Source organism: Scyliorhinus torazame, chromosome 21 (genome assembly GCF_047496885.1).
Source record: "Scyliorhinus torazame isolate Kashiwa2021f chromosome 21, sScyTor2.1, whole genome shotgun sequence".
Taxonomy (NCBI): domain Eukaryota; kingdom Metazoa; phylum Chordata; class Chondrichthyes; order Carcharhiniformes; family Scyliorhinidae; genus Scyliorhinus; species Scyliorhinus torazame.
In genome coordinates, this window is record NC_092727.1 from 79304711 (window position 1) to 79331523 (window position 26813).

A 26813-nucleotide genomic window follows, 5' to 3' on the forward strand; every position below is an offset into this window, starting at 1 on the left:
TAAAAACAGCTGTAGCAACATCGGGGCCATTAGAGGAGACATGAAGAGGACGATTTGAGCATTAAATTTGATCTGTACGCAAATGGATATGGTATGGTGCTTGTTAATCACAGTACTCAGACACCTATCAAACACTGACAGGAAATTGGTCAAGGGCTGAACAAACGTTTTCACAGGTCGGCGCAACATCGAGGGCCGAAGGGCCTGTACTGCGCTGTAATGTTCTATGTTCTATTACAAAATGTCTGGCAGCCATAACAAAAAGGATAGCAGAGATTGAAAATTTATCAGCCGGAAAGAAAATTTATGTCACAAATGAATTTTTAGAATTGACAGAGCTGACCAAGAGACAGGGTTGCCAGCAAGGCGCGAATACAGCTCGATGGGAAACCATTCTTTTAAACCCTGCCTTAAACATTAAAAAGGGATAGAAACTTGATAAATCAGTTAGCAGAACAGAGTTGGTAAATGCTTGGGTGGTATATACGTTTGGTAGTAAAGTTAAGGAGGACGAGGGACAAGCCAGGGGGGCATCCATTTTTAAAAAGAAATTCAGGAAAGAAAATGGTGGAGAAACGGGGAGTAAAGAAACAGGGAGTAGCATAGAAAAAACTGAGACACCGATGGAAGAATGGTCACTAGAGTATGCAGGCCCTCTTTTTCCTTGGAGTAGCAAAAGTAATTTGTACTTTTTCATCAAAGCTGATAGCAGCACAGGGGACGTTGAAGTAGAGAATCAGTGGCATCTGGAGCAAAGGAATTGTATCAGAACTAAAACATCCAACCCAATTAAATGATAAAAAAGAGGGATTATTATAATCCATAGGCAACCTATCGGCAGCAAACGAAGAAACATAATTAGTAAGGAATTGAGAATATGGGATGATAGATCAAGGGCTGTTATTAATGGACCCCAGTTAAAATGATTCATTGTGAACATAACAAAACATTGTGTCAAGGATGTGGCACATTCTGTAGCCCAGTAGTTTGGCCAGGGAGTAATCATATGTAACTTAGGAGAATGGCAGATATAGCATTCAGGTGAGTTGATATTGTATTTAGAACGACAGAAATGGGGAAATGCTTCGGTTCCCAGGGAAATTCGGGGAATTCAGTTGTCATGATTGTTTTGTGGAACATCAGGCAACACTGATGATCGAAGTTTGTGACCACATGATAGCTTTTGACCATGGGACGGTGTGATAATGATAAATTGTAATTACTGCAGAGAAAACCAAGCTGACGACGGAGTGATTGGGAAAGGATGTGCAGGATTGTGAAGAAGTGATAAACTTGTGGTACCAATTAGTGAGGGAGTACGTAGTTTAAGAGATGTTGGGATGACCCGGGGACATGAAATTAGCCTGACAGTGTTTAGGGACTGTATCACTGCAATGATGCCATACCACAGGATAGATCATGTCCCCAAACCGCTCGGACAAGGGAAAAGGAATGTTTGGTTGTGAGTGGCAGGAGATAGTAAATATCAGTTACTAGTTTAATGGAATCAGTGGAGCAGGATGCCAGGGAATTGAAACCTGTTAACAGCATCAATGGACAGATGATAAAGTGAAAATGTCATGATTGGACATTACTTTCATAAAAATCCGGTCGTAATCAAAACTAAAAGAATTAAAGTACATGCAGTAGCAATATCCGACATGTATCAGGGAAAGTTTCGACCCGCTTGGATCACTGAGTTAGTAAAAGAGGAGTTTGAGATTCGTCGAGTCTCGCTCAGGGGTGCAACGATAGGAGAAGGAGGCTTAACAGGCCTTAATCGCATGATGTACGTCAAGGATGAGAAGGGAATTAAATGGAAATCTGGAAGTCCTGGAGAGGGCACTTCTGGAACATCCAAACAAGAATAGAAAGATACAAATTAAGAAATAGGGCCCTCTCCGACTTTGACCTGTTCATTTGGTTTTCAGATGAAGCAAAAATAACACCGACCAAGAATGAGAACTACAATCCAGAGAAGAATGTTTTAGACAGTATGGGGGGGGGGGGAGAAACTAATGATACAATTGGCTACATATGAGAGGGAATTAAATGGCAGAGCCCAGAAGGAAAACCTTTAGAAACAAATCAAAATATCAGATTATTCCTCAATAGTGAAACCTCCGGTCAGACATCTCGAACTGCGGGTTAGCTGATGGATGATCTGTGGTCTCCGCGGGGTATGTACTACGCGGTGGAGTTATTCAGGGTCTTGGCAGACGGCAGCGACTGATGAGGAACCCCCACATTTTAAATGACAATAGTTTAGGAATTTTGGCAACTTGATGCCACGGTGGGAAATTTGTAACCAATGCAGCAAACAATATTGCATTGGAGAGTGTAATAGTTATTACGGATGAAAGTCCTGTAAGTTGTTAGGGACTGTTATGTATGGATTCAATTGGGTTGTAACCCCAAAAGTTGACTGTATTCAACGTGCAAGTGGTGTTATTGCAAAGTTGAAAAACAAACAAACAAATGATGGCAAGTATACACTCCATGCCGTAAGGAAAATGATAATGGACAAAAGGGATTTGAAGAAAACCGAGTATTGTCTCATGTAAACCGGGGCTGGCAGACTACATGGTTCAGTACAATGTCAGACGTTAGTGTGAGAAAGTCAGGAATAAAAACAGGATTGATTGAAGCTTCTGCAATTCATAAAGCAAGATAATCAGTGGACAGTACATGATATCATAATTTACCATTCCAATGCGAAACGGAAAGCACTTCCTAAAAAAAAAAATACCAGTGAGGGATGAAAACCTTTTTGGTCGCTGATGGACTGAGTTGTGTGCTGTTTCTAAGGGACATGAGGAAGCTTTTATGGTGCAGCTACCCCAAGGTAATCAGATGCCTTGGAGGTATTGGAACACACGGATATAGCTACTGTGTTACCTTCCTGAGTAGCGACAGCTATGGTTCGCGGTGATTGGACTTGAGGCAAGAACAATACAAAGAGTCTATCGCCACTGGTCTGCGGGATGGATGAATTTAGTTGATTTCCGTACACAGTTTACAAATCACGACATGTACACACACATGACAAGGATCGGGGATAGCTGCTAGTCAGTACGACTAGAAGGGGGATATAAACCCTGCAGTAGGATTCAGCTCAGAGTCAGCCCTCATAGCTCGGTCATGGGGCTTTACCTGATGCATGGATTGATAATACTGGTTATTATAATTGTATATTGTATAATCATTGGATGCCTTAATATGTGTTGTAAGATGACTATGGCTCGGATGATGCCGATAGACTTGGCCCATCACCACTCACCAAGATGACATCCCGTTACTGGCGACCATCAAACCAGAAGGAACCCGGACGGAGAGCCAGTGGCTGTAAAAATGTGACGAGGTGTTTATGTACGGAATGTAATGAATTGCGAGACGGTCTTTCAGACAAGACATTGATGCAGGTTATTAAACCGGGGATGTTTATAATGGACACTGGGAGTTGTATGCCTAACCAAACTCCAACTTTGGACCGAGACAGCAACAGGACTATTGTTGATCTGGCAAATTGTTAGCACACTTTTTGACCATTAGGGGGAATACCTACCCACACATTTCTCTAGCGATAGAGACCCTCGTGGCAGAGGTGAAAGAACATATAACATGTCTGCTCTCCACCTGCACGGAACGGAGGTGTAGCATAACCCAGACGTCAGGCCAATGCACCTGCCACAACGCCACCAGTGTCCCGTTGTCGGCGGGTAGCGGAAGGGAATGTTGGTTAGGAGGCGGCATAGTAGTTATCATAGAATGATAAAAGGAGAGGATGAGGAATTGAACTAAAGAAAAGAGCATTAGACTGGGATGACCAGTTAGAATAGTGCATTATTGACATTAATTCGGGTTGCAGGAGTGAACAAAGAGATGGGCAAAGCATGGCGAGAGGGGGTGGGGTGGCTATCAGGACTGGCTCTTTGCACAAAGGATGCTGGGAGGCAGAGGCCCATAGGAAGGAAAGGAATGTGTAATGAGCCTATCAGAATCAGTGGCAGTTAGATTATATGACTAGGTCGAGGAAAGGGCCTATCGGAATCTTGTATTCGTGTATGTGGAACTTGATACTGCATGAATGTATATGAGACCACATGTGTTGGCTCCCTTTGTCTCACTCGCTCTGGGAGTTTCAAGAGACATGGGTCTCATGCCTTCATCAATGGGAGTGTAAGCTTGCAAGCTATTTTTTTTGATTGAGACCAGACTAGACAGAAATAACTCAATTTCTTCAGGAGATTGATGGTTTTTTGTTAAGCAAGGATATTAAGTTTTTTTTAGAACCAAGGGGGGTGGGTTGGAGACAAATTAGGGATCTGCCATGATCTAGTTGAATTGCAAAACAGATTCTAGGGGTTGAATGACCACTGTACATGTGGATTTAAAACACCTGGGCTTTTGCAGACAACTTGACATTGGACAGCACAAACAATTCAGCTAATACATGAAGGAATGTCTGTGTCAAGCAATGAAAACTACACACACACACACACACACAATCTATTGTATTCTTAGCTGGTAAACGAGAGCAAACCGTGTCAAAATTGAGTGGAACATAATGCTCAGTTTGGTCAGACACATGTGACAGCATTGTTAATTCAATCAAATAATCAAAATGAACAATGGCGTGGCAACCTTTCAGAAGAATTGCATTGGATTTATTTAACCGAGCAACATCGACCAGTGCCAGGTCAGAAAATTGTTCATCACACGGCAAGGAAGGCAGCGACAGAAAACTCCTCAATTTGAAGCAACAAACTCTCGAGCATATACAGCAAGGGAAGCAATTTCTTCTCGTACTGTCCAAAAGGGAAGGTGCAGAGCTCTTATCCTGGAAGATGCTGACCCTTCTTAAACGCAAGTCAAATTACTTCCCAACAAGAATACCGCTGCAAGTCAAACCTTTCTTGGTCACTACTGTTCAGGAGCTGTGATATTCTAAACCAGAGTAACTGCACTCAAAACGGGAAGCTGTTCATTAAGCTTTGCAATCACCACTTCTGCTAACTTTTCAACAATATGGTGATTGCAGGATGGGAGTCCATTCACAACGGATTCTGCAGCAGAAGCTATTACAGGCTCAGTTCACACATACTCTTGGCATTGGTCTGAAAGTTTAACAGCAATATAAAGCCAAGCTATTTCAGGGTCTTCACTGCTCCCAATACAAATACTCGGTTTCTATTTTAGGCACACAAGTCTGAAGAATTTCTCGAAGCAGTCTCTGTCTCAATGAATGAAAGCTTAGTCCCACATTACACTGTCCTTACATTTATTTTTGGATTATTTCCAGTGGACTAGAAGGCCAATCCATCACTTTCGCATGGTTACAAAGAGTAACCAAAACACAACGTGGAGCAGAGCAAGGTCATTGAATTCACCCACACACCATTTTGGTAGTGGTAGGGAGCAAGCAGAAACAGTACGTTTTGTGCTTGTAAAGAATGAACATTGTGAGCAATTCCCAAGGAAAAACAGAACACACGGATTTTATCTAGAAGCTAAAATGGTGCAGTCACCTGCTGTCAGCTCAGCAGCTACTGCACAAACCTAGACAACAACTCCATTGAATGATGAAAATAAGTGGATCCGAACTGCACTAAAACAAAGTGCACCCAAATAGCTTTTGAGCCCTTGCAGAAAATGGGATTCTGATACGTTGAGTGAAAGGGTTGGAGGCCTGAAGTGTGGGGGGGGGGGGGGGGGTCATAATCTGATCTTGAACCTTGCGTCAGTTGTTGACCAATAGTCCCAGGATTAAACTGTTGTTGTGCTATTTTCATGCCTCTTGTAATCTTTTACACTACTTTTAAACTATTTGCCAATTCGAAACCTAAACCTGAACATGCATAGGCCCTTTAAAACTTGCCGCAGCTTCTGTTGGTGCTGAAATTAACAGCTCACATTTCAGACCAGCACAACTTTTCATCTCCCACTATCAGAGCTGTTTTTAGGCATTAGGTGCCATCATTAGTTGCCAGTTTAAATGGTGCAAAATGTCAGTTACTCAAAACAGCAAATTAATAGACTAGTAGATTTTGGTGCAGCAGGAGTGACATTACATCAACGTGCTGCAGATGCAAGAAATCGGAAATAAAAAGAAAAAATTCTGGATTTCGTCATCAAGCCCAGCAGCAGCTGTGGAAAGAAAAACAGAGCTAATGTTCCAGGTCAACGGCCTGGATTTTGCAGTAGTAATAGCAGCAAAATTATCTGTTCTCACTGTCAATTCACTCCCAAAACAGCAACTCTTGGGAGTCAGCAGTTACCACAGAAATCCAGAAGCTGCTGTCAGTGATTTGATGATTCTCCCTTGGGCATGCTGTTGAAGCCCTTACAGACAACAATCAATTAAAAATCAGATCTGACATGAACTGGCCCTTTAACACTCAACCTCACTGTCAGCCCCTTTGAAAAAGTTACATCTTGTAGAGTGAAGTGTAGCTGGGTTTTTAAGCAGCACAATAAATTCATAATTATTGCTGAAAAATTCTAGCCCTGGAAAACTATAATGGTTAAAAAATAATCCACAACTATTTTTAATATATTTCAGCTTCCATCTTAATGTCTTGTGTTATGCCCCAATCTTGGGCGAGATTCTCCACTCCCGCGCCGGTTGGGAGAATTGCCTGGGCCGTCACAATTTCCCAGGACGCCGGTCCAACGCACTCCCGCGATTCTCCCAAGCGGCGGGAACGGCCCGGTCGAGTTCCGCGGGCCGCAGGCCGGAGAATCGCCGGAGACACCCAAAATGGCGATTCTCCGGCACCCCCGCTATTCTCAGGCCCGGATGGGCCGAGTGGCCAGGCCAAAACGGCGGGTTCCCCCCGGTGCCATCCACACTTGGTCGCTGCCGTCGGGAACAGCGCGCGAACGCTGGGGGGGGGGGGGGGTCCTGCACCGGGGGGTACCTCAAATGTGGGGTACCTCAAATGTGGTGCCCACCGATCGTCGGGCCGTCCTCTCTGAAGGAGGACCTTCTTGCGGGGCGGACTTAGAGAGGACGGCAACCACGCATGCGCGTGTTGGCGCCGGCCAACCTGCGCATGCGCGGATGACGGCAGTTATGCGGCGCCGGCCGCGTCATCTATTCGGCGTCGCCTTTACGCGGGCGACAAGGCCTGGCGCGTGTAGATGACGTGGCCCCGATCCTAGCCCATTGTCAGGGCCTGAATCGGTCGGGATCGGGGCCGTTTCGCGCCGTCGTGAACCTCAACGGCGTTCACGACGGCGTGGCCACTTCGGCGCGGGAGTGGAGAATCCCGCCCCTTTATTCCACCATCTCTAAAACAAAATTAAAAAGTGAAGGGTAAGCAGTGCAGCTCATTTCCTGGTGTGCTGTCTGAGAGATAATTTCAACATGATTGGCTGTTTAACCTGCTTGGCGAGATCATGTGGCTAGAAGAGAAATGAGAAAGATGAGATTCAGACTCCTGATTACTACCTAACGACTCCAGTTTGAAAGTGTAGAAATGACCAATGTTACATGTGGTGCCCTCCACCATTGAACAATTAGCCCAAACTCACTGCATAAGTTTACACATGAAGAATGACCAGATGATTATGACATCTGTTGGGCACAAACAACTATCCTAAAGAGGAGAAAATTGGATAATCAAGTAGATAGCTTGGCTTCATTGATATTGCTACCTCAGAATAGGAAGGCTGGGGATTAATAATAATAATCTTTATTATTGTCACAAGTAGGCTTACATTAACACTGCAATGAAGTTACTATGAAAATCCCCCAGACGCCACACTGTAAATTCCACACTCCATATGATTTGAGCACATAATCATGGCTAACACGCTTGTGCAATACAGGAGTGCATCTCCCAAAATGCTCCTATGCTGGCATAATGGTATTGTCATTGGACAATCCAGAGTCCCACGGTAATGCTCTGGGATCCTGGGTTTGAATCCAGTGAATCTTGAATCCAATAAAAATCTGGAATTAAAAGTTTAAAGATGGCCATGAAACTATTGTCAATTGTCGTAAAAGCCGTTCTGGTTCACTAATGTCAAGAATTGCTGAGAGGGTTTTAAAAATGCAGAGGAGGCGGAGGAGTTTAAGAAGGAAATTCCAGAGAAAGAGCCCCAAGGCATGGCCACTAAGGTTAGGTTGAAGAGTGAAGGCCAGGCAGGAATATGATCAAAATAGTCTGAAAGTGGAGCGGCATGGTGGCGCAGTGGTTAGCACTGCTGCCTCACGGCACCGAGGACCCGGTTCGATCCTGGCCCCCTGTCCGTGTGGAGTTTGCACATTCTCCCCGTGTCTGCATGGGTCTCAGCCGCACAACCCAAAGATGTGCAGGGTCGGTGAATTGGCCATGCTAAATTGCCCATTAATTGGAATTGGATACTCCAAATTTTAAAAAAGTCTGAAAGTATTGTGCTTAAAAGGTTTCAATGGCAGGCGTGGATGTGAGCAATGTTAGAGCTGGAAGTAAGCTTATTTTGTAATGGAGAGAATACAGAAGCTCAGTGTCAAACAGACATTCATGAAGAACAGTATGTTGCCTTAGCGATTTGGTCAACAGTCCTTTTTCAGGGCAGCCTGTGGCACAGTGGTTAGCACTGGGACTGCGGCGCTGAGGACCCGGGTTCGAATCCGGATCCTGGGTCACTGTCCGTGTGGAATTTGCACATTCTCCCCATGTCTGCGTGGGTTTCACCCCCACAACCCAAAAATGTGCAGGTTAGGTGAATTGGCCACGCTAAATTGCCCCTTAATTGGAAAAAAAATAATTGGGTGCTATAAAATTTAATAAGAAAGTCCTTTTTCAACCAACAACACAGAAATCAGAGGACTTTGGGTATTAGCATAATCGCTGTTTGTGGGATCATTCTGTGCCCACTTGATAAGCAGGCGCACAGATTGTGAAGACATTTGATAAACATTAGGCACTATATTAATGCAAGTTATATCAAACCGAAGGATAAATACTGGGCTTGGATGGATTTAGGTTTACTGACTGAAGAACAATTGACATTTCTCCACAATTAAGTTTCAAAAAATGTTCAGAATTATCCTAGAAGTCTGGCCAAATTAAGCTTCAATTCAGAAAAGGTTTGGAAATAACAAATTAAACATTTCAATGATTGACAGTAACAGTCAGCTAGCTAGATGCCAATGGGAGATTGATCAGCATCATGAATGGGGTGGGGGAAGAAGGTGAGTGGTGGAGAGGAAGTGTCTGGACAGATAGTTGTACAACTGAAATCTGGAGCTTGCTTTGGAAGAACTTCAGGGCAAACAAGTGGTGCTGTGTCCACCAGATGGGTGCTCAAGCGGAACGTTAGGTGGGACCACACAAGCAGTTAGACGCAGAACACAGGAGGCCACCATTTGTCCAATCATGCCTGTGTTGGCTTTCTATAAGAACTACTAGTTAGTCCCGATCGTGAGTCCCACTCGCCTGTTCTTTTTCCCAAAAAAATTACACAATTTTCCTCCAAGTAGAGATCCAATTCGCTAACAAACGTTACCACCCTTTCAGGCAATGCTTTCCAGGTTAAAACAACTCACTGAATTACATCAATTGCATAGAGAATATGACAAGTCGAGGGCGGCACAGTGGTTAGCAATGTTGCCTCGTGGTGCTGAGGACCCGGGTTCGATCCCGGCCCCGGGTCACTGTCCGTGTGGAGTTTGCACATTCTTCTCGTGTCTGCTTGGGTCTCACCCCCACAACCCAAAGATGTGCAGGGTAGGTGGATTGGCCATGGTAAATCACCCCTTAATTGGAAAGAAATGTAAAAAAGAGATGATGGTACAACTTAGACACAAGCCAGGACTGCTGTTCAAATTTCAGAAGTATCATAATGGACTTGCGAACTTGCAGATCTTTCCACATGAAATGTCAAAGATGCCTGGCAATATAACGGAGCCCCTTTTCACATCATGTTTATGCAACTAGCTCCCATAGACCTCCTTTTTGTGCAGGCAGTCTCAAGCAAAATGTCACAATGCAAAGACCCGTTAAAACTAGTTTTGCAAGAATTCTTGGCCACCAGCCCTGCAGTTTTACAATCAGATCGCAGCTTGCTGCGTCTCCAAGAACAAGCAGCAAGAGTGCATCTACTGAGCACTCTGATGCTGAGACAGAGGGTCGACGGTATCAGACATCCAAAAGAATGTGGTGTTAAGAACGTACCGAAGGTTAACAGAATCAGTTTTCGTGAAGATAATGCAAAGAGCTGGTTCTGAGCGAGGAACAGAGGGAGCACATGGCGATCAGCCTGATGAATGAGGATTCCATAAGGTATCTTTAAGCAGTGCCTGGAGAAACTATTTTGAGCTGTACAACATCAGCACAAAATACAGCTGATGGCAGTAATTTGAAATTATAGTTTAAGAACATTACTCTAGCACATTGTCTTGTCATAGAAGTGTATCTTGCAACATTCAATAACTTTTCATGCTTGTAACGTACTAGTTTACAGGTTGCTCGAGGGACTTGGCACCATAACAATCCTTTATGCTTCGAAGTTGTAAGAGTAAGATGACCACCAGAAAAATCACACTCATCATCTTCAGGACACTAGTCAGTTTGGCATACCAACAAGCCTGGAATTTAGTTAAAACAGACCTGGTCCTCATCACACATTTTGACTCAAAGAAGCTTTTGGAGCACTGCTCCTTCATCAGATGAAGTCGCTTGCTGCGACTTCACCTGATGAAGGAACAGCGCTCCGAAAGCTTGTGGTTTCAAATAAACCTGTTGGATTTTAATCTGGTGTTGTGAGACTTCTTACTGTGCCCATCCCAGTCCAGCGCCGGCATCTCCACATCATTACTCAAAGAAGGGAAAAGAAGAGTTTAAAGTGTGGAGATGAGATTATAGACTGGGGAATTTCATACCCAAAAGAATACAAGTTAAAACCACCCCTTGGCACACTTGTAATGAAACAGGCAGTTCAAAACCTGAAATTCAGTATTCTCCCCCTACTCTCACAACTGCAGTGCATGTGCACAATGCTGGAGGCAAGAACCACAAAGGGGAAGAGAAAGTTATACAGAACTTTACATGAACTTAACAGTCAACTGCTTACTAGGTCACAGCCCTTTGGAAATATTACAGCCCAGTGGGGCAATTAAATGGAGTCAGCCTCTGAATTAAGAGATTAAGCAACTACCCCTTAAACAGTGATTACTAGGCAGGTTCAAAATTAGCAGAATGGCTGGGTTGAAGAATTAAATGTCATGTTTGATGCTAGTAATGAATGCTGTTTACCAGTTATAAGCATAACTACGTTTTTTTAAAATTATAGATTTTTAAAAAAGAAATGAGAAATCTTTTCATGTGAATTTTGATGACTCCACTGAGTCATGCAAATAAAAAGACAGATCAGTAAAGATTTCACTGGTGATAGTTTGTAATGCACAAAAAAAAGAGCAAATGCTTTGTCCAAAGACAACTTGTAACCATGAGCTTCAATATCTCAAACTAGCAAGCATCTCTCAAAACAACTGATGCTTCTTCTTTACTTCATAATAATCATTTGGATTTAGAAATTGTTGAATTAAGATTATTGTCTGATGTTCAAAGCGCTCCTGTAGAATTCCACTGTTTTCTATTTCAATGATGTGGAGATGCCGGCGTTGGACTGGGGTGAGCACAGTGAGAAGTCTTACAACACCAGGTTAAAGTCCAAAAGATTTGTTTCGAATCACTAGCTTTCGGAGTGCTGCTCACCGCACAGGACCTTCAACCGACGTTATACACCAGATACATCGATGACATTTTTTCCTTTGGACCCACGGCGAAGAATCACTGAAACGACTACACGATGACATCAATAAATTCCATCCAACCATCAGACTCACCATGGGCTACTCTCCAAAGTCAGTTGCATTCTTGGACACACTCGTCTCCATCAAGGACGGTCACCTCAGCAGTTCGCTTTACCGCAAGCCCACGGATAACCTCACAATGCTCCACTTCTCCAGCTTCCACCCTCAACACATTAAAGAAGCCATCCCCTGACCCAGGGAGCCCGCGTCGCCTCTATCTGCTGTCTAAATGGATTCTGGACATTCCTGCACCAGCCTATGGGAAACCTATAAGACTTGCAATGCAGGCTGGTGGACTTTGACACGGTTGCTGGTTCCTGCCTGGCTTGTCCATTACTACGTGAAGTACCATGTTGAAACAAAATCATACGGTATAGTGAGTGTGAAGCTGAAAATCTTCCCGGGTGACACGGTATTGGAGACGGGAGAAGCTATTCCGCCAATGGAAGAGGGTGAGCAGATTGGGCACCACTAAACAGAGGACATTAAGGATTCTTGTATCAAAGGCTAAACATTTACCTTCCAATAAAGTGGCTAATTTACCAAGAAAAAAAAAGCCATCCCCTATGGACAAGCTCTCCGTATAGACAGGATCTGCTCAGATGAGGAACGTAACAGTCATCTACAGACGTTGAAAGATGCGGAGAAACAACAACATCTTCTTCACAGCCTTCAACACGTCATCGATGAAGGTGAGCATCTTGCCAAGATCATCCCCACACCCCCATTACTTGCCTTTAAACAACCGCGCAACCTCAAACAAACCATTGTTTGCAGCAAACTACCCAGCCTTCAGAACAGTGACCACGACACCACACAACCCTGCCATGGCAATCTCTGCAAGATGTGCCAGATCATCGACATGGATACAACTATTACACGTGAGAACACCACCCACCAGGTACGCGGTACATACTCGTGCGACTCGGCCAACGTTGTCTACCTCATACGCTGCAGGAAAGGATGTCCCGAAGCGTGGTACATTGGCGAGACCATGCAGACGCTGCGACAACGAATGAACGGACATCGCGCAACAATCACCAGGCAGGAATGTTCCCTTCCAGTCGGGGAACACTTCAGCAGTCAAGGGCATTCAGCCTCTGATCTCCGGGTAAGCGTTCTCCAAGGCGGCCTTCAGGACGCGTGACAACGCAGAATCGCCGGCCAGAAACTTATTGCCAAGTTCCGCACACATGAGTGCGGCCTCAACCGGGACCTGGGATTCATGTCGCATTACATTCATCCATAACCATCTGGCCTGCGAAATCCTACCAGCTGTCCCGGCTTGACACAATTCACACCTCTTTAACCTGGGGTTACCCCATCTCTGGATCTGTAAAGATTTAATCACCTGCTAATGCTCGCATTCCAAGCATTCTCTGGCATCTTTGAATTTGTCTATACATATGTTTCTGGAACATACCCCTTCATTCACCCGAGGAAGGAGCAGCGCTCCGAAAGCTAGTGATTCGAAACAAACCTGTTGGACTTTAACCTGGTGTTGTAAGACTTCTTACTGTGCTATTTCAATGAAAGAGTTAACATTCTCCTCAAAACAGTAGATCAGGAGTTGTATAGTCTCCACCATTTATGCTCCTCACGTGCATTGGGAAAATTAAACTGACCATTTATCATTTACAGTGGATCAGACCTACACTACACAACTAAACAATATAATAATAATCTTTTATTGTCACAAGTAAAATATTTTAATGAATAGTCGTCTGCTTATAACACCGTTTGAACCCTTATTAATGGGTTGGTGTCCACGGATACTGGGCGGGATTCTCTGATCCCGAGGCTAAATGTTGACGCCGTCGTAAACGTCGTTGCATTTCCCGGCGGCGGCAACATGGCCTCAGGATCAGCAATTATGACCTCTACAGGGGGCCAGCACGGCACTGGAGTGACCCACGCCACTCCAGCTGCCGATCCCGGCGTCAGATGGGCGCCACGGGTCCGCGATTGCGGGTTTTTTGGTACAGCCGCTCGGCCCATCCTGGGCGGAGAATCAGCGGGGGGCCCCCGTAGAGCGGCCGCCAACCGCGCCGCGCTGCCAGTGCCAATGGCGCCGATTCTCCGCTCTCCAGAAAATCGCCTCCTGGCGTCAGGGCGGCGTGGCGCGATTCGCGCCGGTCGCGGTGATTCCCCAGCCCGGCCCCAGGCTCAGAGAATCCCGTCCACCGTCTTTGAGGAGAGTCATCATTAGGCCATTAAAAAGCCTTTTGTGACCTCAGAACATGCTAAAGTACTTCACAGATAATCAACTACTTTTGTTTGAAGTTTATTCATTGCTCTAATGTCAAGAATGTGGATACCTAATTGGATAGCGGAAGCTCCAACAAACGAGATAATAAGATCACTGTATTGAAGGATAAATTTTGAGTCAAGACACTGGGCGAATTTCCTGCTCTTTGAATAAAGCATCATGGAATCTTTGATGTCCACCCACGGACACATCCTGTAGCATGGTTTTCAAGAATGAGAATGACATTCGTTGTGGCATTATGGTAGCATTCTCTATCTTAAAGAGTCAAAATGTCATGGTTCCGGTTCCACTCCAGGAACTTGAGACAAGCTGAGACAGATGCTCCAATGCATTAGTGAGGGAACCCTTCAATGTCATAGTTGTGATCATTTGGATCCGATGATAAACCAAAGCCTTTAGTCTGCCTGCTCATGAGACTGGGACACTATTCCAAAAGAGCAAGGGCATTTCTCCTGGTGCCAATTTTTATTCTTCAAGCAACATTACTAAAGAAAATCTGCTCATTATCACATTGCTGTTGAATGGCTGCCATATTTCCTACATTACAACAGTGGCTATACTTCAAAAAGTACTTCATTGGCCATAAAGTATTTTGGGCAGTCCAAGGCCATGAAAAATACTATTTAAATGACATTTCTTCTTTTGTTTGGCTAACTCTATCAAGTGGTGAGTAATGCTCAGTTATGTGTGGAACAGATAGCACTAGTCAGAGAACTGGGAGGATGAGACCACCTTACTCCGGATGCTATCTTGAACAGCCGCCACATAAGCAAATAGATTCTCAGTTTCACAAGTCATAAGGAGGAGAGAGCTTCAGTGCTGCCTGCCTACTTTATGCACTGACATCCAAGAGCCCGGTTTTAACTGGATCAGTAGTAAATGGCCCGGATAATGAATCATTTTTATTTAATATAAAATAAGATTGTAGAGTGGTTCAGCTGATGTCACTTTCCCCTCAATGGGCCCACCCCCAGGTATTTTATCAGCCACAACATTACATGTACTAAAATCATAACAGAGCAAAATGGTGGTACACTTAAGGAAATGGATTACAGTAGTAACTCAAATTGGCAGAAAACTGAACTTTCTGAAAATGCGTCTCAATGTTTGGCATGGGAGAAATGTATTGCATTACAGATTTAACATAACACACGGACACTGCATGCTGAGTGGAACAGAATCCCAACATTTGGACTGAACTATATTTTAAACACTTGATATACATTATATTTGTTCTACAATTAGGCTTTTTCTTATGGGCTTCTCACTACACCCTACACAGCCCATTCCAAAGTCGCTGAAGCTGGGCTCTTTATTTTGACTCTTTCTTTCACTGTTCTCAAGGTAAATATCATGGAAAGGTTGAACACCTGCAGCTACCTTCTTCCAACAGGCTGTGTCTCAAGGCACTGAAATTCAACGACATATTTGTGCACCTGACCAACTCTGCTGAGCAAAGCTAGAACATGTCCCCAATCATTATTAATTACACCATAAACAGGGAAAAACTAAAATATTGCATTTTCGGAGCAGATTAGGCGTAGCAACATTTGTTTAAAGCTTGGAATAATCAACAGAGGGGCAAAAAAATTTGAAAATCAACAACTTGCATTTATATAGCACCTCTTGGTGGAGTGTAATGTCAAATTACTTCACAGAGCAATAGGAGACACAAAAAAATTGGGTGAATCAGATCATACAGAAAAACAAAACACTTTCCAGACAGTGAATCAGCTAGTTCTGCATCTCTGACCCTTTCATTCCACATTCAGCCAACATAGCCAACCACTGAGTTACCGGTCAAGTGCTCCTTCCTAAAAGGAAACAGGGGCCTCTGCCCACACACACTTGCATAGAACCATATAATTGCTGCAGTGCAGGAGGAAGCCAATTGGCCCATCGGGTCTGCACCGACCCTCTGAACGAGCACCATACCTAGGCCCACTCCTCCGCCCTATACCCGCAACCACACCTAACCTGCACACCGTTGGACAGTGGGAGGAAACCCACGTAGACATGGAGGGAAAGTGCAAACTCCACACAGTCACCCATGGCCGGAATTGAACCAGGGTCCCTGCCACTGTGAGGCAGCAGGGCTAACCACTCTTGGCACACAGCGATTTACAATATGTTCACTACTATTACGCAAAAATAAAATGTACACACAAAGCTTTTTTTAAAAGCAAAGTTCAGCATTTTAAAAAGAATGCAATAATATTCCTCAAGAATGGAAAAGTCTTTCTTTGGACAGAACTCTACTTAAAAATTAAGATGGGTGGGCTCACGCAGCTCTAATTCTAAAGCCCATTCTAAAATTCAGTTTGAAAAGGTATAATTAAGAAATTCAGCGAGTATATAAACAGCGACAACACAAATTTCAGTGTAATGATAGCACCAGGATGTTTTAGATCACGGGAAATAGAATAAGGACACACACCAGTTTGGGACTAGCAGAATTGGGGTGGGGGGGGGGGGGGGGATACGATTGTACAAAATTTTACTGGGATGTGGGTGGGAGTAACAGTTCACAAAGCAGACTGCAACGACTTTCATTTAAAAATTAGACTTGTCCACACTGCAGAAGGAGGCCTTTCGGCCCATCAAGTCTGCAACGGCCCTCTGAAGCAGTACCCTACTTAGGCCCATTCCCCCGCCCTATCCTTGTAACCGTACATAATCTGTACATCTTTGGGTTATGGGAAGAAATCCATGCAGACACGGGGAGAACGTGCAAACTCCACACAGCCACCCAAGATCAGAATTGAACCCAGGGCCCTGGTGCTGTGTGGCAGCGGTGCTAACCACTGTGCCACCCTTGTGTTGCTCCCTTAGGGATTTGCATGTTGTACCCCCAGGTCCTTAATTATCCATATTAATGGAATTACAGTCATCTACATTGGGCACAGGTGGAACAAGAAGTGATGGCATCTTCACTCAAAGTTTCAGACAAAATACGTCAGCAAGAACTTCGGATCTGCTAGCTGAATCTAGTTACCTTACAGACCCTTTGTCTCGTGTCCATGACATCTGTCAATTTCTCTTTTGCTCCAACCTACCACTGACTCTCCATTCTGACCCACCCCCCCTCTCCAAGTATATAATTCGCCATATTTCTGTCCCTTTTCAGTTCTGTATGTCTATGTTTTCTATGTAGAAGTGTCATATGGACTCAAATCGTTACTTCTGTTTCTCTCTCCACAGATGCTGCCAGACCTCCTGAGTTTAGCCAGCAGTTTCTGTTTCTATTTCAGGTTTCTAGCATCTACAGAATTTTGCTTTTGAATTTATTTAGTATTTGCGACCAATTACTGGTCACTAGCATCTTCAAACAGAAGCAATAAGTCAATCAATTAAAAACTCTGCTTTGGAAAATTGCGTTGACAACTATACACACTGTAAGCAACTTTTACAGATGTTAAACCAAAGTAATACAGGTAATAAATATTGCACATCAGCTTGGAAACAAAGGCTTGGAACAGTTGAACAACTTGCAGGTATCGAACACCACTGGAGTGCAAATGCGACTACTAAAATAGAATGCCGGCATACAAATTTTAAATTAAATGAAGGCTTTGATTGGGGTATGCAAAGTTTTCAGAACCAAAACAGAAGAGACCAGAATTATAATCAAGATCATCCTTTGAGCAGGCCTTTCAGCCTCACTCCTTTGAAGCATTTCATATTTTAAAAAAGAGGCTGCCGATCTGTTTTTGTGAATGTGCTGCCAATCACATTGAAATATAGAATACAGGATTAGGAGGAGATCATTTAGCCCTTCGTACCTGCTCTAGCTTTCAATAGGTGATAGCCGATCATCCAACTCCTGTTCCCGCTTTCCCCCCATATCCTTTGATCCCTTTAGCCACAGATGCTATATCTAACTCCTTCTTGAAAACATGCAAGGCACGATTTTACGGCCACGCTGCGCCTGAAAAGGAGCTCGCCGCGGCACAGGGTAGCTGAAAGAAGCCGGGAGACCTTGGCCTTAGGATCTACCCGGCTCGCAACGCCTCGCGTGATCTAACTCGATCTTATGAGGCACTGCAATGTAAATCCCTCCAATTGTGGGGCGGGATCATTTTTTAGCAAATCTGCATAATATAGTGAGACAGCTGGTCTCATTGTAATAAACAGTTTCCAGAGGTACCCGAGCCATGGGATATATCTCCTTCGTCTCAGGGACCTCGGACGAGCACCAATCAGTACTGGTCTCCACAAATAGGGACCAGAAGGAATGGCACTCGTAGGGATCTCCCAAGGGATCGGAGGTCCCCAGGTGCATGCCTTTTGGGCAGGGTGGCCACCTTGCACTGTTGGTGCCACCTGGACACCCTGGCACTGCCAGATGGCAGGGGCACTGCCAGGGTGCCAAGCTGGCATTTTCACATGGTGACGATCAGGCCGGCGTGTTTTGCGGGGGGGGTTGGGCAGAGGGGTTGTCAGGAGTCGTATGGGAGCTTTAAAAATGGCATCCCGATCTCTCGCTACACTGAAGAATTTTGACGAGTGGAGTTCCTCAGTGCACAAAACAATGCTAGAATATAGAATATACAGTGCAGAAGGAGGCCATTCGGCCCATCGAGTCTGCACCGACCCACTTAAGCCCTCACTTCCACCCTATCCCCATAACCCAATAATCCCTCCTAACCTTTTTGGGCACTAAGGACAATTTATCATGGCCAATCCACCTAACCTGCACGTCTTTGGACTGTGGGAGGAAACCGGAGCACCCGGAGGAAACCCGCACAGACACAGGGAGAACGTGCAGAATCCGCACAGACAGGATCCAGCGGGGAATCGAACCTGGGACGCTGGCGCCGTGAAGCCACAGTGCTATCCACTTGTGTTACCGTGCTGCTATGTGCGGTATTGGCCGTGCGTTCCCCGCTGAGGCCCCCTATCTAATCGGGGTCCGTTAAATAGCAGATTGTTTCTCAGCGCGTGAGTGCCGGGAAACACGTGGCTAGCCGCGCTTGCTATGGGACTTCCCATTTGGTTAAATTGCGCCCACAATGTTTTCGCCTCAACTACTTTCTGTGGTGGAGAATTCTAGAGGCTCACCACTCTCTGGGTGAACAAATTCTTCTCAGTTCGGTCCTAAATGGTCTACGCCATAATCTGAGACTGTGGCTGGCCCCTGGTTCTGGACTCCCCCGCCATCGGAAACATCCTAGTCCTGTTAGAATGTTATAGGTTTCTAGGAGATGCACCCTCATTCTCCTGAACTCCAGCGAATATAATGCTCACCAACACCAATCTTTCCTCATACGATAGTCCCGCTATCCCAGGAATCTGTCTGGTAAATCTTTGCTGCACTCCCTGCATAGAAAGAACATTCTTCCTCAGATAAGGAGACCAAAACTGCACACAGTATTCCAAGTGTGGTCGCACCAAGACCCTGGGTAAATGTAGCAAGATCATTGCGCCTGTACTTGCTATGAAGGCAAACATACCATTTTCTTTTTTCATTGCCTTCTGTACTGACTGGTGTAAAAGGTCACCCAGGTCACCTTGCACATTCCCCTCTCCCAATCTATAGCCATTCGCTAGGTGGGAAGTTTATCACGCTCACATTTTGGGGATTTTGTGTTTTGAAATGTTGGTTATTTTCCTCTAGGTTTGCTGGAGCTCAAATGAAGAGATTGTCATCAAATTGTTAGCGCTAATAGGTTGATGCAAGTCTCCCAGCAGAAATCCAAAATCCAAATCAAATCCTCTCTGATAAACTCATGTGGGGGCAGAGGCAGAAAGGGGAAAGAAAGAACTGAAATACAGATCTGATTCAGTTCTGGTTGCCCAGACCAAATGCAACTTGAACCAATGGAGAAGAAAGTCAAAAGTTCAAAAGATAAAGGATCATTTTAAATGGGGACCACATTATGCTTGAACATTCTGCACTGTTTCACAGCACAAAGCCACTTGGTCCTCTAAAAGAGCTGTCCAGCGAAACCAGTTTCTCTGATCTTTTCACCACAAAATGTGATTAAATATTTATTCACTTTTTTTTAATTAAAAAGCCATTTATGGATCCTGCTTCGACCAGTTTCTGGTCATAACCCTCAAACGTAAAGAAAAACACCTATCCCCTCTTCCAATTAAGTTAAATTTGTTAGACGTTTTAGTTGCTGTGAAATGAAGAGTCTAAAGTTCTTGTTCCTTTTCACCAAATACCATTTATTTCACAGCCTCTGCACAAAACTCTTAACAAACCCCCCCCCCCCCCCCCCCCAAAGAGGCCACCTGAAGCCCCTTTACATATCAGTGTCAATTAATGGATACTTAACATAAATGAGACAACTAATTGCAATGTCTCTTAACCCATTACTTAACAAAATTCATTGTATTCCAATTGGTCAAAGAGTACCAAGTGTCTTTTTACTTAGCTCCATTAACACCTTTCTATTTAGAACACTTTCATCAGATCTCTTTTCTGTGATAAGCGCCCGAGGGAGGTTTTACTGCAGCAGTACAGGGCCTGGTTCTGACCACATCTTAAATACAATTGCATTAGAAGCAGTTCAGAGAAGGCTCACTCATCTCATTCCTGGGATAAGGGGCTTATCTAATGAAGGAAGGTTGAACAGGTTGAGCCTACGCCCATTGGAATTTAGAAGAATAAGAGGTGATCTTATTGAAACATACAAGATCCTGAGGTGAGGGGACGAGGCAGGGTGGATGGTTCCTCTTGTGAGGGAAACTAGAACTAGGGGACACAGTTTAAGAATAAGAGGCCTCTCTTTTAAGAAAGAGATAAGGAGAGTTTTTTTTCTCCCAGAGGGTCATTAGTCTGCGGAATTCTCTTCCCCAGAGAGCTGTGATGGCTGTGTCATGAATTAATTCAAAACAAAGTTAGACAGATTTTTGATCAACAAGGGAATCAAGGGTTAAGGAGAGCAGTCACTAAAGTGGAGTTGAGATAAAAACCTGATCAGCCTTGATCTTACTGAATGGTGAGCAGGCTCGAAGGGCCAAATGGTGCACTCCTGCTCCTAAATCCTACGAGTGGGATTCTCCCAGCCCCGCGCCAGACCGGAGAATCCCCGCGAACGGGCCACGCCGCCCCGATGCTGGCAAGCGATTTTCCGCAGTGCGGAGAATCAGCGCCATTGGCGCCGGCGTGGTGCCGGTCGCGGGTCGCTCTATGCAGCCGGCCCGCCGATTCTCCGGCCCGAATGGAACGAGCGGCCATAGGAAAAGAGCCGAGTCCCGCCTGGGCCGTGCGGGCAGGACATCGGCGTGCAAGGGTCGGGTGGCGGCCTGCCGATTGGGGGGGGGTCCTCCGATGTGACCTGGCCCGCGATCGGGACCCATCGACCGGTGGGCGGGCCTCTGTGGCTGGTGGCCTCCTTTCCTATGCGCCGGCCCCTGTGGCCCTGCGCCATGTTGCGTCGGGGCCGGCGTGTTGAAGGAGGCCACTGCACATGCGCGCGTTGGCGCCGGCCCAACTGCGCATGTGCAGATCTGCCGGGATCTGCAGCTGGAGCGGCGCGAACCGATCTGCAGCTGGAGCGGCGCGAACCGCTCCAGCGCCGTGCTGGCCCCCTGTCGGGGCCAGAATTTGACCTGGGAGCTCCCTGTTCATGCAGTTATAAAACGCGACGCCGTTTACGACTGCGTGGACACTCTGCCATGGGATTGGAGAATCCCACCTTACATTCTTGTAACAAAAACCTCTCTCATTCCTGGTATCATTTTAGTGAATCTCTTCTGAATTCTTTCCACAGACGTGGCATCATCCCCAATACAAGGTGCTCAATATGAAACATCATATTGCAACTAAGATAAATGCAAATTACTGCGGATGCTGGAATCTCTCCAGCTTTGACAAAAAGTCATCCAGACTCGAAACGTTAGCATACAAATGCTGTCAGACATGCTGAGATTGTCCAACATTTTCTGTTTTCGTATCATATTGTAACTGCTGTCTGACTAATGACTCGGATATGTTTAACTATCTCTCTGTTCTTGTACTTAATGTCACCATTTATCTAACATTCGTAATACTCATTCTCATACTTTCTCAGCCTCTCTGCTCCTTTTAAAGGTTTGGCATTTAATGTCGATGTCATTCTTCATCGGCTCACATTGCTCCAAATGTCACCAGATATCTGCCTGCCCAATCTGCTCATCTATTTGTCCTCAGATAAAGTGCCTTCAACTCTTCAGTTACCCAAGCTATTTTTCTGCCATCAGCAAATTGATATTGTCCCATTTTACCCAAGTCCAGATCATTCATATATTTGAGATGGGCAATCCTCCCAATAGTGACCCCTGCTGCCAATCCTTCTGGTCTGAAATACATCTATTAGCCACTAGTCTCTGCATTGTCCTTTACCTAGCTATGCTGCCTCCAATATTCCTTAGTTTCAAGACCAATCCTTCTATGCGGCACCAGATCAAACACCTTTTGTAAATCCATATGAAAACATCCACTGAATTTCTTATATTCCATTCACTTCTCAAATAACTCAATTTAAACGGCTAGACACAACGGCCTAAAACTCTCATTTTGAGAAAATACAAATTTTACCCTCCATTATGGCTGCCAGATGTTTAAGCAGATAATTCTAGAACTACCTGGCCTTTTCTTTTCTTTCCTCTTGAATAGACTGGCAATTCTCTCGTAGAATTGGTAAAATCCAAGGTAGTTTGAAAAACCGTGGTCAGAGTTTCAGCCTTTATATACTCCAAAGGTTAGCGAGAGCCTGGTAGTCCAATCAGACTCTTACGTTCCTAAATAAAAGTACAAAATGGAATCGATTTCAGTCACTTCGTCGTATCTTTTGCCTGGATCGCAAAATTGTAGCCGCCTTTGCACCTCAAATGTGGTGCACTTTTCAATATACCTCGATTGTTCTCTTATTCAAGGTGAGACAATGCAGGTTGTGAAAAAGGTCCTTCATCAAATTTACGGCATCTATAACTTATCCATAATTACTCGGTCACAGGTGTCCTTCCCACAGTACTAGCTGATCTCTGACTTGAGGGAACACCATGTTCCTTCCCCTATCTCTTCAGCCTTGATGATGCTCAACAGTGGACCCTGGCCCTTTACTTCGTCTTCAGTGTCAGCAAATTCCAATCTTCAGAGGAGTTTTGTAAAACAAAACAAGTAACATCTGAAATTTGATGGGAGTAGCAGTACCATCCTAATTTGGGGGGAAACACCCCCCTAAATGTACAACAGGAACAACAGAGATTACCTCTCAATGACACAGCTGGGTATTTTTAAAAAATGCATTTTAGAGCTTTGCAGGAAATGTGAGAAACAATTAATACACATTCTGCACAACTTCAATTGGTGCCCTAGATTACAGTGTTGCTGGAACTTCCTGCCAGATCACATGATTATTTTGGTGCAACCATGTAAAGGTTTGACAATGACTATTCCAATATCTGCCACATCATCCAACGTCTTTTGAACAGTAGGATCACACAAAGCTATGAATACTGTTGGATGCAACTTTGTGCCATCCCAGCAGAGATGCAATATTTGCACCTGCATGTGCCTGGAAATATAAATTAAAGGGATTCGAAATTCATTTTATGGCTCATTAGCCAAATACAGTTATGGATCAATTCAGAATTAATATTTTACTCCCTGGAGACAACGGCATATCTCCCCAGATCAAGAATGTAAGGGTCATGACCAAATCTAACAGCTCCTTATTCAAGATCCCTGAAAGCAAGCACAAGGAAGTAGAAAAAGAAAAATCAGCATTCGCTGCCCCTCATAAGACACAAAACTGACCTAAATCTAACTTTGCAACACCACTGTGATATCCTCACCAATGGAATTAAAAGGTTGCACCATAGTTAAGTCAGCCCATTTATAACCTGAGGGGCAAATATGGATAAAGTAATAGTTTCAGAATGAATGTGGTATAGTGACAATTTATGAATAACAACTTTGGAATTAACTATAAAACAGAGCTTCCAAAGTTAACATTCATTTATCTAGTGAAATAGCAACCCTCCATCCCCAATCAAACTGACCTTATCTCATGTCAAGTGCATCTCTCGTTATGGGCTGGTTATAACCAAACTATTTCTTCTCCTTCAACAAGTTATATTCCAAGGAACACCTTTATTATTCACATATGTATCAGTATACCAACATCCAAAATAAAGAACAGGATCACAAGACCATTTAATTGACTTTGTATGTTTTTGGTAACCTGACTGGTCAACTGACGCCCATGAAGGCTAATTTGATTCCTGTTACAAGTTAGGCAAGAATGAACCGTATTTAGGAGCTGCCAAATCATATCAACACACTAAAGCAAAACATTTCTTCAATTTGCTCCCTACAAATGGAAAAAGGCCAGTACATCGCGCACAATCTGATCAACAATTCTAGCCTGACTCAGTCTACAATGTAAAAAGATAGATTGCACAAGATACAAGATTGATCCCACAAGTCAATGGGCAAAGGAAAGAATTCAAGAAATATACTCAAACCTGGTCCCACGAGGGCTGGAATCAGCCGTTCTCTTTCCAGTTTTACATGAAAGCCATCCTGCATTTTCCATTCACCGCTCACAAAATTAAGTTTCACCTGAAACGACAGCTATCAGTTATCTGGAGCTGTGCTGCCAAGGAGCAAGAGTGAAGAGCTTCATTGTCAAAAAGTGCCAAGACCATCAGACCCAGTGCTTGAAAATTCACTGACTTATTTACACTCTAAACAAAAATGTTAACGTGTAACCTCAACATTAGCAAATCTGCAAACTGGTCTTGTACATCCTCAACTTCAATGCCCTTGGAGTCTCACACATCATCTTTTCTGCCCAACGGATTAAATGTGCAGCTTGGTTTCGAGTCGCAACTTACATAAAAAGTTTGTCAAGACCAGAGGTAAGGGTACTCCCATGTTATATTCAGCCTCATTAATAATTGAAAGTCACATTTTCCAGTAAATGAAGATAAAAATGCAATTCTATCCTAGGAAGGTTTTCTTCCCCAATTAGTCAGCGATCGAAGCCCAATAACCCAGCAATTAAGTATCTTCAATAAATACAGGTCCACAATCACTATCCGCAAAGTTGCAGATCAGAGAGTCAGTTTTTTGCTGGAAATTTTATGAACCTCACAAATATGTAATATTCACAGCAAAAAGCTCACTAATTTTCAGAGACATAGAAACACAGGAAATAGGATTGGAGTAGGCCATAATATCCCTGAGTCCAGTGTGGCCAACCCTGTCAGAATTTTACACGTTTCAATTAGATCCCCTCTTATGCTACTCACTTTCAGTGAATACAGGCTCAGTCAACCCTTTTAAACCATTTAAATCTCTGTACACGAGTCCATCGTGTAGTGTACTTTAAAAAAGAATGGGCAAAAGTACAGAACGAAAAATGATTTTTTGACTGTTATATAAGCCAGGATGTCCTGTACTTAACATGCTGTGAAAAGAAATTAATCTGTGCAACTAGGTAGGGTGGGCAACAAAGAGGGAGCAAGAGCAGGTGGGGTGAGAGGGGGTCCACCCATCCAGAGGAGGAGATATGTGCTGATAAGTTTTAAAAGGGTTTGGAGGAAGATGGCCTTTGCCCCGTGCTACCATTAAGAGTTTAACCCAAGGCGTTTACCTGGGATGGGGGGGAACGACAATCATCAAACTCACTATTTTGCAAGGTGCCACTTGAACCTCGTGCGCAGCCGCCGTGTCCCCCGGCAGTCGGTCGCGCATGCGCCCGGCCGCCTCGCCGGCCCTGCGCACGCTCACTGCGGGGGCACCCGCTGCCGTTCCACGGCAGCGCATGCGCAGAGGCCTGGACCGCCGACACTATTTGGCAGAATACAGCCATCCCGGGTTGAGGAGGGCAATTAGCCAACACCGAGCCCCCCCTGGGGAGGGGGGTTAGAGCCCGAGATAAAACACCCGCCATTCACACCCCTCCACCCATGCCAAAACCCCAGCGGCTGTTCACGCTCATACGCGAGGCCTTAGGCCTCGGACTGGGAGTTTACCGCAGGAGCCGGGCGGTCAGTCTCAGTCTGTAACCGGGGAAGGAGGGCACCTGTCCCTCCTCCTCCTCCTGCCGCCGCGCGGGAGGCCAGAGGCCCTGGCCCCAGCCTCAATCCAGCCCATCCCATCCCCTCACACCCTTACCTGCTGCTGCCCAGCCGGCAGATCCCTCACAGTGACGGCGGCGGGTTGGCCTGTGACCGGGAGTAGGTGGACTGCGGTCGGTCAGCGACAGCCGGCGGGGTGGTGTGGGAGGGGGCAGAGATTATCACGGGGCTTGGCGGCGGCCTGGGCAGCGCGACATGGACACTGGAAGCGGCCCCGGAGGTGAGTGTGTCTTAAAGCGGGGATGTCCCTGTCGGGGGAGCGGGCCCGCCGCGCGATTAAAAGTTAATCAACAATAAAGCAGAGTGTCCTCTCGCGAGATTACACCCAGGAGCCTCCTCCCTCTCCTCCTCCCCCCTGAGTCTCCTCAACCCAAATTCTAATCCTCTAGGTGCCTTGTCTGCACAAATTAAAATTTATTGCAGTTTATTCCCACCGCCGCCAGGGAAGCGAGCATCTCCCAATTGTATTCCTTCCGTTGGGGGTGGAGTACGCGCGACCCACACACATCCCGAGGATGCCATCCTGCACAAAGAGGGAATCCCAAGCTTCTGGTCAAAGAATAATAAGGTGGACGCCGGGGATGTGAAATAAAGGCAGAAAGTGGTGGAAATGCTCAGCATATCTGGCAGCACCTGCGGGGGAGAGAGAAAAAGATT

At 45.0% G+C, this 26813-nt stretch overlaps 1 protein-coding gene across 5 annotated transcripts in view; it reads right to left on the minus strand.

The window, feature by feature from the left end:
* Window positions 1–26468, minus strand: part of tlk2 (tousled-like kinase 2) — a 246252-nt gene extending 219784 nt beyond the window's left edge. Inside the window, exons 1-2 of one of the 5 annotated variants that reach the window (XM_072486977.1) lie at window positions 26194–26468; window positions 22653–22808 (exon numbers count right to left, since the gene is read on the minus strand). Coding sequence is in view for 1 of the 5 variants with exons in the window: in XM_072486975.1 (XP_072343076.1) it covers window positions 24537–24600 (64 nt within the window). In the remaining 4 variants the exon portion in view is untranslated. Of the gene's footprint in view, window positions 1–19322; window positions 19342–22652; window positions 22809–24536; window positions 24634–25669; window positions 25689–26193 lie in introns of those variants that run through there. The other 4 variants (XM_072486975.1, XM_072486976.1, XM_072486979.1 and 1 more) reach the window with 4 other exon arrangements.
* Between the last annotated feature and the right edge of the window lie 345 nt (window positions 26469–26813).